A 12,853-nucleotide genomic window follows, 5' to 3' on the forward strand; every position below is an offset into this window, starting at 1 on the left:
TCAGTGTTTGAGGAGAGGGTGCAGAGAGCCAAGCAGGCTGAAATCCTGCATAAATTGAGGGACTTCTTTGTGGAATACAAGAATGAGGCTTTCAGATGGTTAGTTGCGACTAGTTGCATTTTCTTAGAGGTTGAGTTCAACATTTGATGTTTTCGTTCCTGTTTTTTTTTTTTTTTTTACTTATTTATTTTTTGTAGGGGGATGGGTGGGAGGAGAAAGGAATGTCATGACTTTATCTTTCCCAAGAAGTTGCACAGTGCATATCTTGTCATGCAGGGCAATTGCACATTCTCAACTCAGTGGAAGAGGGAGTCTTTTAAACATGTGGTCAGAACTGGTGGCCACCTTAATGCAATGAAGGCCGAGTAGCTGTTTCTCTTACAAATTCCCTGAGCCTCCAGGTTTTGTAACAAAATGTCAGAACAATGGTAAATGGCATCAATGTGAAGCTTGGTTGTATATCATGGGGTTTTGCCTAGTTGAAGTTGTAGTGAAGGAAGTGACTTATTTTGCAGGCAGGTCCATCTTTAAAGTGGATAAACTGGTATAGTGTTAGAAAGCGGGAGAGAGTTTCAGCTCTATTTAGCTGTTCATTTAGGGATCAGTTCTATCCTATTGATTACACTGGGAGCTCTTAGTGCTCTGCAACTTTGAAAATTAGGCCACCTCTCTTTAGTACCTAAATGTGGGTTATATGCCTAATATTTTGACCATATCCTCTTTGCCTCAGTGTCCCTGTTTATAGATGAAAATGTGATAGTGCAAAATGTTATTATTTCCCTATGTTTGGCTGGCAAGCCTTCCCTTAGTTTATTTGTTGACCTAGGTCCCCTCTTTAAATACCAGGGAAGCGAACATCCCTTAACACTGGTTTGTTTTGAAATGTGGGCGGAAACAGGTTTGTGGGCTTCGCTCTGATTATGACATCTAAAATAAAACTTAAATCCTGCTCAGTTTGTTTAATTATTTTGTTAAGAACACAAGCTGAGCCAATTCTCTGTGTGCCCGAAGGTGTAATCTGTCAGCCATGACTAGGAAGGAGGGATGAGGACATGTTTGTGCCTTCTTGTCCTTTGGTTCACTCCCCTCTCCACATGGTTCTCCATAATGGACAAATGAGTTCTAGAGACAATTATCCAAGGTTGCAACCTTTAATTTCCTTTATCTCCTATCTCTGACAAGGTACTTGCAAGCTACAAGGTCAAAGGATTACCCAGATACTGCCACCATGCTAAGAGCCATGCAGCATTGTCTGAATATCAGGGCTATAAAGCATGTTCCTCCATCCATAACTTTCTATGGACTGTATTTTTTTCATAGACTCACAAAAGTCAGAGGCTTCAGAGCAGTTGGGAGCCTGAAATCCTTGCGCAGGCTCTAGCTCTTGGAGGGTACACTGTTGTCTGTTCTGGCACCGGTTCACCTGGGAGACTGCATGTCTTCGATTGACCTCTCTCATACGGATCTCTGCTGCCAAGTACAGGATTCAGACCCACTGGTTAAGGGCAGCCCCCCTCATCTGTTGCTGCTTGGATGAGTCTTGTAAGTCCATCTGGGTCTGTTCCTAATTGCATTGTGTCTGTAAGGGATATGGGAACATATCAATGAAGAAGAGAAATATTTGGCTTTTGCCTGTAAGTTAGTTGTCTTCAATTATGCTTGTGCAGCATCTGTGGCTGACCCTGTATTGGTCAGCATTAATACTAACGTAAACATTCTTAGAGGGAAGCAAACATACGCACTTCAATTTTCTTATATTTTAAAAAGGAACTTTCATTATTTTTAGCTGTATAAATTACAGCCTTCTGGGTGGGAATTTGTGAGTGGGTCTTCGACACTTCAATATGAACAGCTTTGATCTACCTTCTGATCTTCCAGGAGAAAACCCACCCACCAGATGTGAGTCATAATATTCCTGTGATCTTTACCTCCTACATAAAGACAGTACCAATTGTGCAAGTGCAACTGTTGACAAACCTGGCATTAAAATCATTGTTTGTATTAAAGCCCAGACTCTTAATATCGTAGTAACATCATGTCTGTGGTTACTGCTCTCCACATCTATCATTTTTCTGCCTTCCCCCATTTTGGCTTAAGAACTCTGAATGCAACTTATGGAAGCATAGAATCATCGAATATCAGGGTTGGAAGAGACCTCAGGAGGTCATCTAGTCCCACCCCCTGCTCAAACCAGGACCAATCCCCAACTAAATCAATCCCCAACTAAAGCTTCATTTGCTTTTATTTACGTCTTGCCGAAACTGCCGATCACTCTCCAGTACTCCACCGGCACAAGAAGCATAAGGTAAGTCGACAGGAGAATTTCTCCCGTCAACCCAGCATGGTGTAGACACCGCAATAAGTCGACCTAAGGTACGTCGACTCCAGTTAAGTTATTCTGGAGTAGCTGGAGTTGCATAACTTAGGTCAACTTAGCCCCATAATGTAGACCTGCCCTTAGTAGCTCTTAGCATTAGACTAATTAGTTGTAAGTAGTAGTAGTTTAAGTGTCCTAGTTTAAAAAATGTTTATTTTTCTTTCATATATGTTATATATTATGGATACTAGGTAGCAGTTCTTGTTCACTGGGAGGTTATGTCTGGTTCTTCCAGCTTCAAACATTGTCTGTCATGCCAGGAAAAATGAAGAACTTCATTTCCTCATGATGGAGAGCTTTCTGTGCCCGGCTTCTGATCCATGCCAAGGGGCACCCCCTGTACTCTGGTATCTGAGCAAATCTGCTGCGTCCACAATATTGGAGCCCCATATCTCTGGGTCATCTAAGAGGAGACCCAAGACTCCTCTCATAATTCCTCAAAGGACAATGCCCTTGGATCACCAGGTAGAGAATCTACCTCAAAAAAGCCAAGGTTGTCAGTGTCTTTAACCACTAAGGCACCATCTGCTCTCCAGTCAGGTACTCACGAGGTGGCTGGTTCCTCCAATACCCAGGGCACTGCTAGATTGAAAGATGGCAAAGCCTTGGTCTGGAGAGATTGCACTGTTAGCAGACTGAGGTTGCAAGAAGAGCGCTTCTTCTTCCTTGGTACAGAAGAAACCCACTTGGGCTCCAAAGTTATGCTCAGAATAAAAAAGGACAAAGCCAGAGTCATCCTAACAGTTCCGACCCGGCCCAGATTTCTTACCTGATTCAGCTGACCGTTTGCTCTCAATCACTCTCCATGCTGCTCCTCATCTCCTCTCCCAGGAAAGCGAGATGATCCTTCACCTCAGTCTCGCAGTGCTTCATCTCAAACTATGGTTGATGGTTCACAGGCAACCTGCTCAGAGGATGTAAAATGAATACTGTTGCACAGCAGAAAGCAGTCCACTCGCTGCACGTACTCTCAAAAATGGACGAGATTTGTCTGTTGGTGTGACTTCAAACATATGCCACCAATGACCTCATTGCCGCTGGATATACTGGACTATATCCTAACTCTAAAAAGCTTGGGACTTTTGATGAACTCCATAAGAGTTTACCTGGCAGCCATAATGGCTTTCTACCCCCCAATAAAGGATTATTCTGTCTTTGCCCACCCAACCACAGTGAGATTCCTCAGGGGACTTGAAAACCTCTACACGCGAGTCCAATGCCCTACTCCTGTTTGGGACCTCAGTCTAGTCCTTAAATGTCTCACAGGACCCCCGTTTGAACCAATAGCTACCTGCGCAATGCTCCATTCCTGATAGCCATCACGTTGGCGCAGCAGGTTGGGGAACTAGGAGCCCTGATTACATGCCCCCCTTTCACAGTAGTTTTTAAGGACAAGGCCGTGCTGCAACCCCCTCAGAAATTTTACCCAAAGTTCCTTCCAAGTTTCATATTAACCAACCCATTTACCTGCCTGTTTTCCACCCCACACTGCATCTAGATAACCAGGAGGCACTGCTGCAGCAGTGCCTCCTGGTTATCTAGATGAAGTCAGGAGAGCACTGGCCTTCTATCTGGGTAGGACAAAGTCCTTCAGAACGACCCACAAGTTGTTTGTCTCTGTGGCAGATAGGTCAAAAGGTTCTGCAATCTCTAATCAGAGGCTTTCCAAATGGAGATCAGCCTGCATTAATTCTTGCTACAAATCTTTCAATATTCAAACACCTTTGAATATATACACTCATTCTTTTAGGTCCATTTTCACATCTATGGCATTCCTCAAGAATGTGCCCATTATTGAAATACGTAAAGCTGCTACTTGCTCACTGAACACGATGTTATAACTCACAACTCTGCTGCAGATATTGTGTTTGATTTGGCTTTACTTTCTTTGGTACTGGACTCCAAAGTCTCCCCCACCTTAGAGGGAACTGCTCAGAAATCACTAGAGTGCAGCACCCATAAGGACACTGCTGGAAGAAGAAGAAATGGTTATTCATCCTGTGCAATCACTGTGGTTATTCAAGATGTGGCCCCCTGCAGGTGCTCAACCTCCTGTCCTCCTTCCCCTCTGCTTCAGAGTTCTTTGCTGTGGAGCTTGGCGTTAGAGAAGGAACTGTGGGCGGTTATATAACAATGGAACAGGGCACAAGACTGACTAGCATGCATGCAAAGGTGACACAGACACTGCTATGAAAAATCTCCAATCAGTACGCACCTAGATTGGAGCTCCCGTAGGGACACACGTCTCAAAGAACCACAGTTACTGCACAGGGTGAGTAACCATTTCTTCTGTGAAAGCTTTTACATTTGGACTTGTCTGATAACTTAGGGTTGTTTTGTCCTGCAGTATTGAGAGCTGAGGAAATACAGTAAACAAGCCATATGGGACACATTAAGATACCAGCAAAAACAACTAGGAGTCCTTGCGGCACCTTAGAGACTAACAAATTTACTTGGGCATAAGCTTTCCTGGGTTAAAACCCACTTCATCAGATGGTAAGGCAACTCCCATCTTTTCACGTGCTGTAATATATGTACCTGCCTGCTGTATTTTTCAGTCCATGCATCTGATGAAGTGGGTTTTAGCCCACGAAAGCATATGCCCAAATAACTGTGTTAGTCTCTAAGGTGCCACAAGGACTCATCGTTGTTTCTGCTGATACAGATTAACACGGCTACCCCTCTGAAACCTATTAAGACACTGTTATTATTATTTATCCAAATCCGAGAAGGTTCAGCTTCAAAGCTGAATCAAACTTGGTGATTTCTCTTTCAAATACAGCTGCTCACATTTATATCTACAGTAAAGTTAATCAGATATTTAGATACAGAAAAAGGTCTTTAAGGATAAATATTTAAAGAATTCTTTTCATGAATAAATACATACACTGTTTCCCAATGACTTTTCATGGTTTTGGAAATCTCTGACAGTACTACTATAACCATTCTATAGGTTTTAAGAGTGGATTTCAAATAAAGAAACTTTACATGTGTAAGAAAAATAGTTATTGATGATTTCAGGGCAGCTCTGCTCGCTGCTTTTCTGCTCAACTGGTCTTGGAATATCTAACTATATATTTCCAAACACTGATGCACTGGTGAAGTGCAGTGGAAAAACAAAGGCAGCATTTGGCCTAGTTTGGAGTACAGTGCCTTGGAATTCATATTCAGCTGCCAGCTATTTTGTTTTGCTATGTCATGGATGTTCTGCACCTGAGCACTTACTGTTGTTTCAGATATGTTAATTCCTACCCAGATGTCTAACACGTTTATTCTTAAATGAATGTTTCTTCATCATTATCCCCAAATGTGGCAGCTCCAGTTGGATTTTATAATGTCACAATGATTAGAGCACAGTGTGGGAATATTGTGTGCCCTTAATTTCCTCTGCTGTCTGTGCATTATTCCCTTCTTTCATTAACTGTGTAGGGGCAGGTATTCATAGAATCATAGAATATCAGAGTTGGAAGGGACCTCTGGAGGTCATCTAGTCCAACCCCCTGCCCAGAGTAGGACCAATCCCCAACTAAATCATCCTAGCCAGGGCTTTGTCAAGCCTGACCTTAAAAACTTCTAAGGAAGAAGATTCCACCGCCTCCCAGGGTAACTCATTCCAGTGTTTCACCACCCTCCTAGTGAAAAAGTTTTTCCTAATATCTAACCTAAATCTCCCCCACTGCAACTTGAGACCATTACTCCTTGTCCTGTCATCTGCATTCACTGAGAATAGTCTAGATCCATCCTCTTTGGATCCACCTTCCAGGTAGTTAAAAGCAGCTATCAAATCCCCCCTCATTCTTCTCTTCTGCAGACTAAACAATCCCAGTTCCCTCAGCCTCTCCTCATAAGTCATGTGTTCCAGACCCCTAATCATTTTTGTTGCCCTCCGCTGGACTCTCTCCAATTTTTCCACATCCTTCTTGTAGTGTGGGGCCCCAAACTGGACACAGTACTCCAGATGAGGCCTCACCAATGTCGAATAGAGAGGAACGATCACGTCCCTCGATCTGCTGGCAATGTCCCTACTTATACACCCCAAAATGCCATTGGCCTTCTTGGCAACAAGAGCACGCTGTTGACTCATATCCAGCTTCTCATCCACTGTAACCCCTAGGTCCTTCTCTGCAGAACTGCTGCCGAGCCATTCGGTCCCTAGTCTGTAGCAGTGCATGGGATTCTTCCCTCCTAAGTGCAGGACCCTGCACTTGTCCTTGTTGAACCTCATCAGATTTCTTTTGGCCCAATCCTCCAATTTGTCTAGGTCCCTGTGTATCCTATCCCTACCCTCCAGCGTATTTACCACTCCTCCCAGTTTAGTGTCATCCGCAAACTTGCTGAGGGTGCAATCCACACCATCCTCCAGATCATTAATGAAGATATTGAACAAAACCCATTTGTGTAAATTTCTTTATTTGATAGAGAGCATTGCAGGGTTGGTAGAGTGAGAAGTCTGATATAAAAAGGATTTCTCTAGTTATATGCAAAATATTTTTAAAAATTTGATCTTTAGCTTATGCCTTCTGGGATTTGGGGAGAGAGATGGAAAGACAGTGTCCAGAAGAATACCAGGCAGAGGGAGGAGAGGATGAAAGAGACAGAGAAAACAAACAAGTTGGAAAGGCGCACACACACACACAGAGGTGCAATGGCATTGCCATTAATCGGGACACTTAATGTGATCACTGAAACACGTTCTTTGTATTCTAAGGTGGGAGTGTCAGAGATTGAAATAATGTTGTGAACTAGCCCGCTGTTGAGGCAGTAATTTACAATCCCGATTAAGGTCTCAAAGCACACCCCAAAGCACTAGATCATCGGAGGTCTGGATAAATGAGGTTAACATGTTGGCTGTTTTTCACTATTACCAATGCGGGGGGAAGACCAGGGAGACTAAGAGTGCATCTACACTGCACCCTTCTTTCAGCACTATGTAATGTTCAAACATGGGCAGTTCCCCGAGCATATGTAACAACAGCAGTGTAGATCCATGGTCCCCAAACTGTGGAGTGCGGAGGAACATTCTGGGGGGACACCGCACAGCGGGGCCCAGCCCAGCCCCCACGGGGGGCAGGGAGGGAAAACCGCCCAGCCCCGCTTTGTCCCCAGCTCTGCTCCGGCCCAGCACAGCATCTTTTATTCCAGTGTAAAAATACCCTAAAAGCATTTAAATAGATGCTGGGTACAAAAGTGCTTTCAATGTGTCCGTACCTTCCTTGGCTCTAGGTACTGAGTGTCCCCTTCTCCCTGGGCAACCCTTTGCCAGGTAATTAGAGAGCCAGCAAGAAGGCTTCCCCCACTACCTGAACCCACTATTTATTAGTCCCTTTGTTTTCTGGGGACAGAACCTTGATCCAGATGAGTGAGATTTGCATAAGTGATAAGAGATGTTTGCAATATCCCAGCTGCACTGTGCTTGCCATAAAATTAAAGCAACTTTAATTTGTGTAATTTCTTCCATGCCAAAGGCATCTCCAGGTGCTTCCCAGAGTTAAATAATAAATGGCCGAGGGAAAAAAGGAATGAAAAGATACATGCAGGGGAAGGGAGAGATTTTCAGATAAAAAGAAATGGAGGAGAGCTGATGAAGCAGAGGAACAGGGGAGTTTTTCTGTGCAGCTGAAGCTGCAGATGAGGTGGTGCTTGCCTGAGCAGTGGCAAGACAGTATAGAGGCAAACATTCAGTGAGGGAATGAGCAGAGAAGAGGGGCAAGGACAGGGTAGGTGATGGGGCCTCACCTTGGAGCAGTGTTCTGAAACGAATGGGGAGAATTTGAGGTTGGGGTAAAGTTGTTGCACTTATTTGTACAAGTGTGAAATTGGTTGGCAGTACCATGCACATACTAGTGACCTTGAACTTGGTGAGCCTATATTGAAAATTATTGTAAGAACTGTGGCAACAGGAGATGTAGGTCTGAATGAGGATGCGAGCAGTGGTGGACACAGGTATTGTTCCACAGATACTAAAAAGCAGATGTACAGATACAGAAAAAGTGAAAGGGGAATAGTTGAGGATCAAAGGTAAAGCCCAAGTGTACAAACTGAAGGCATGTGAAAGGTCTGGGAAGAGGAGATTTATAGCGTGCCCCTAGGTTGCTTGTAGGATTGTTTTTCAGGGACACTTGAAGTGGTAAGGCATGTTATTGTTAGTGAAATTAGACATTTGTTACTATTTTGAACAATTGAAGCTCTACAAATTGAGGTCCCTGTCCAGGACAGGAATGTTCCTAGTGGTGATAACTGGTAGCTCCTTGAAGAATGAAGTCTCTGTTCAGACACACATGATCTTCCTCCCAAGGGCAGCTTCCTCATTTAGAGTACACCTTAGCTGCAAGTGAAGGTGTTATTGTAGCATGCGTAGATGGAGCAAGATGAAAACTAGCCTGGGTAACCACAGCAGTAAAGACCAGTGGCACAGGCTTCAGCACAGCTTAGCAACCTGAGGATGTATCAGAGGTCCCTGGCGGGCCTGTACTCGGGCTAGCTGCCCAAGTACAAGCCCGTGCCATCATGTCTTCAGTCATGTTGTTACTTGTGTGTGACCCCAAGAGCACCTTCATGCCCTCTGGCAGGGGGCCCACTGTACAGTAACTCATATCAGGCCTGACACACTCTGAAACCCGACACACTGTCATCATAATATATATCCAAAGGATATCTTGTACGGTATCGTATGTAAACTGGTGACGCGTGATGTATATACAAGTTGTGTATAATGAATTACGTATGTGCTGGAAGTATGTTCTTCAGATGTGTTTGTACGGCAGTGCATAAACCCAGCCTACCCTAAACAAAGGAATGTGCATTGACCTGTCTGTCCGACTTGCTTGCAGGCAGAGGACAATGAAAGCACATTTACATGTAAGATAATCACAGCAATCAAGTTAAAAAGGGGAAAATAGCTTAGTGAGCACGCTAGGGGACAGAGTCTGTATCCCCAGGAAGTCTCCCTGGCTCTTGAGGAAAGACAATGGACTTTGGGGAAATATAAGGAGACCAGAAAGATACTCTAGTTGTCCATTATTTAGGGAACAAAGGAGACAGCACCCTCTGATTCTGTGAACGTTGGATCCTCTTGCCAGAAGGATTGGAGATGCTGGTGGCTTGATGTAAGTGAGAAAGCTGTTTAGGCAAAGTTAGTAGTAGACATTGGAAAGCATGTTTCATATTATTTTGTTTGTAGCCATGCCTGTTCTTTTACTCTTGCTAAGTATCACTTAAATTTCTGTTCTTTGTTAATAAAGGCATTTTTAGTTGTACTATAAATCATCTCAGTGCTGTTATATTGAAGTCAGTGTGAGTCTTTAGCTAAGCTAGCAGACTGGTGTGTGCTGAGTCTCTTTTGGAGACAGGGAACTTAACTTCTGTGAGTGACTGGGGAGAGGGACAGGACGCTCCAGGGAGATGTGTCTGGGGAACTCAGGAATGTGGGGATCACTGTTACCTGCAAGACAGGGTTTAGACTGCTAGAGACTTGAGGAGTTGGCTAGCAAGGCAGAAAGGCTGGAGTTTCAGAGAGCTGACACACATGCTAATCTTCAGCAAAGTTCATGCTCACACTTGCTAAGGCAGAGTGGTAACATGGTGGCTTGCAGTTCTGGACTGCCATGAAGAGAGCATCTAGTGGTAGCCGGATTAAAACCAGGATGCGGATCCTACCCATGCTACAGTTACACCTTCACTTGAATCCGCCTAACACAGGTAACAATAATAGTGAAGATTTGGCTACTGTTACAGTGCTAGCTTTAATCTAGCTATGTCTACCTACCTCCTAATGGCTCATTGCACGTGTGTGATAAACAATGCTCTAAATTGCCCTTTCTCTGCCCTGCAGATAGAAATGTATGAACGAGTATTTCAGAAACCACCAGACCGTCACTCTGACTTCTCTCGACTAGCCCGTGTTTTGACTGGAAATGCTGTGGCCCTAGTGCTCGGAGGTGGTGGAGCCAGGTAAGTCCCATAAGGTTGTTCTGTGTACTCTGATAAGGCCTCTGTCCTAATGGTCAGGCCCTGTGGGCTGCAATGGCCACAGTAAAAAGAAAAGGAGGACTTGTGGTACCTTAGAGACTAACAAATTTATTTGAGCATAAGCTTTCGTGAGCTACATCTCACTTCATCGGATGCATGCAGTGGAAAATACAGTGGGGAGATTTTATATACACAGAGAACATGAAACAATGCGTGTTACCATACACACTGTAACCAGAGTGATCAGGTAAGGTGAGCTGTTACTAGCAGGAGAGGGGAAAAACACAAACCCTTTTGTAGTGATAATCAAGGTGGGCCATTTCCAGCAGTTGACAAGAATGTGTGAGGAACAGTGGGGGTAGGGGGGAGAATAAACATGGGGAAATAGTTTTACTTTGTGTAATGACCCTTCCACTCCCAGTCTTTATTCAAGCTTAAGTTAATTGTATCCAGTTTGCAAATTAATTCCAATTCAGCAGTCTCTTGTTGGAGTCTGTTTTTGAAGTCTTTTTGTTGTAATATTGCGACTTTTAGGTCAGAGATCGAGTGACCAGAGAGATTGAAGTGTTCTGTGACTGGTTTTTAAATGTTATAATTCTTGACTTCTGATTTGTGTCCATTTATTCTTTTACGTAGAGACTGTCCAGTTTGACCAATGTACATGGCAGAGGGACACTGCTGGCACATGATGGCATATATCACATTGGTGGATGTGCAGGTGAATGAGCCTCTGATAGTGTGGCTGATGTGATTAGGCCCTATGATGGTGTCCCCTGAATAGATATGTGGACACAGTTGGCAACGGGCTTTGTTCAAGGATAGGTTCCTGGGTTAGTGGTTCTGTTGTGTGGTGTGTGGTTGCTGGTGAGTATTTGCTTCAGGTTGGGGGGCTGTCTGTAGGCAAGGACTGGCCTGTCTCCCAAGATCTGTGAGAGTGATGGGTCGTCCTTCAGGATAGGATGTAGATCCTTGATGATGCGTTGGAGAGGTTTTAGTTGGAGGCTGAAGGTGATGGCTAGTGGCGTTCTGTTATTATCTTTGTTGGGCCTGTCCTGTAGTAGGTGACTTCTGGGTACTCTTCTGGCTCTGTCAATTTGTTTCTTCACTTCAGCAGGTGGGTATTGTAGTTGTAAGAATGCTTGATAGAGATCTTGTAGGTGTTTGTCGCTGTCTGAGGGGTTGGAGCAAATGCGGTTGTATCATAGAGTTTGGCTGTAGACGATGGATCATGTGGTCAGGGTGAAAGCTGGAGGCATGTAGGTAGGAATAGCGGTCAGTAGGTTTCCGGTATAGGGTGGTGTTTATGTGACCATTGCTTATTAGCACTGTAGCATCCAGGAAGTTGATCTCTTGTGTGGACTGGTCCAGGCTGAGGTTGATGGTGGGATGGAAATTGTTGAAATCATGGTGGAATTCCTCAAGGGCTTCTTTTCCATGGGTCTAGATGATGAAGATTTCATCAATGTAGCACAAGTAGAGTTGGGGCATTAGGGGACGAGAGCTGAGGAAGGGTTGTTCTAAGTCAGCCATAAAAATGTTGGCATGCTGTGGGGCCATGCGGGTACCCATAGCAGTGCCGCTGATTTGAAGGTATACATTGTTCCCAAATGTGGAACAGTTATGGGTGAGGACGAAGTCACAAAGTTCAGCCACCAGGTTTGCTGTGACATTATCGGGGATACTGTTCCTGACGGCTTGTAGTCCATCTTTGTGTGGAATGTTGGTGTAGAGGGCTTCTACATCCATAGTGGCTAGGATGGTGTTTTCAGGAAGATCACTGATGGATTGTAGTTTCCTCAGGAAGTCAGTGGTGTCTCGAAGATAGCTGGGAGTGCTGGTAGCATAGGGCCTGAGGAGGGAGTCTACATAGCCGGACAATCCTGCTGTCAGGGTGCCAATGCCTGAGATGATAGGGCATCCAAGATTTCCAGGTTTATGTACCTTGGGTAGCAGATAGAATACCCCTGGTTGAGGTTCCAGGGGTGTGTCTGTGCAGATTTGTTCTTGTGCTTTTTCAGGGAGTTTCTTGAGCAAATGCTGTAGTTTCTTTTGGTAACCCTCAGTGGGATCAGAGGGTAATGGCTCTTGATTTATTTTTGTCCTCTGTGATACGGGAGGGCCAGGGGACAGTGGTAGAGGGGAAATATATAAGCCCTAGGCTAATTAAGGCGTAGTTCTCTGTAGACTAGGGAGGGTTCCTACAGGTTAATTGGAGCACCTATAGTCAATTAAGCCCTGTCAGGAACCTAACAAAACCCCCTGCTTCAGGCAGTCACGGGAGGAGGAGAAAGGAGCGAGGACTGGAGCTTGGAGGTGTGTTGTACGATTTGAAAAAACAGAGAACCAACATAAGGGAGACGCTGCCCCAGCAGGGGAGGGATACTTCCTCCCCCAACATCTAAGGACTGAAGGTTCGCCACCCAAGGGGGAAGAGGGTAAGAACCCGCAGGGGTCGAGAGGGGCTGGGGCTCAGAGTGAGCAAACCCAGACCCCTCCCCCACTTCCCTC

At 44.7% G+C, this 12,853-nt stretch overlaps 1 protein-coding gene across 2 annotated transcripts in view; it reads left to right on the top strand.

Annotated features, from left to right (window-relative positions):
• PNPLA7 (patatin like domain 7, lysophospholipase) overlaps nucleotides 1-12,853 on the top strand; it is a 400,735-nt gene that overhangs the window by 287,288 nt on the left and 100,594 nt on the right. For both annotated transcript variants that reach the window (XM_074973884.1, XM_074973883.1), the window contains exon 26: nucleotides 10,209-10,327. In XM_074973884.1, coding sequence (XP_074829985.1) covers nucleotides 10,209-10,327 — 119 coding nt within the window. The remainder of the gene's footprint in view (nucleotides 1-10,208; nucleotides 10,328-12,853) is intronic.

This window comes from Natator depressus, chromosome 16 (assembly GCF_965152275.1).
Source record: "Natator depressus isolate rNatDep1 chromosome 16, rNatDep2.hap1, whole genome shotgun sequence".
Lineage (NCBI taxonomy): Eukaryota > Metazoa > Chordata > Testudines > Cheloniidae > Natator > Natator depressus.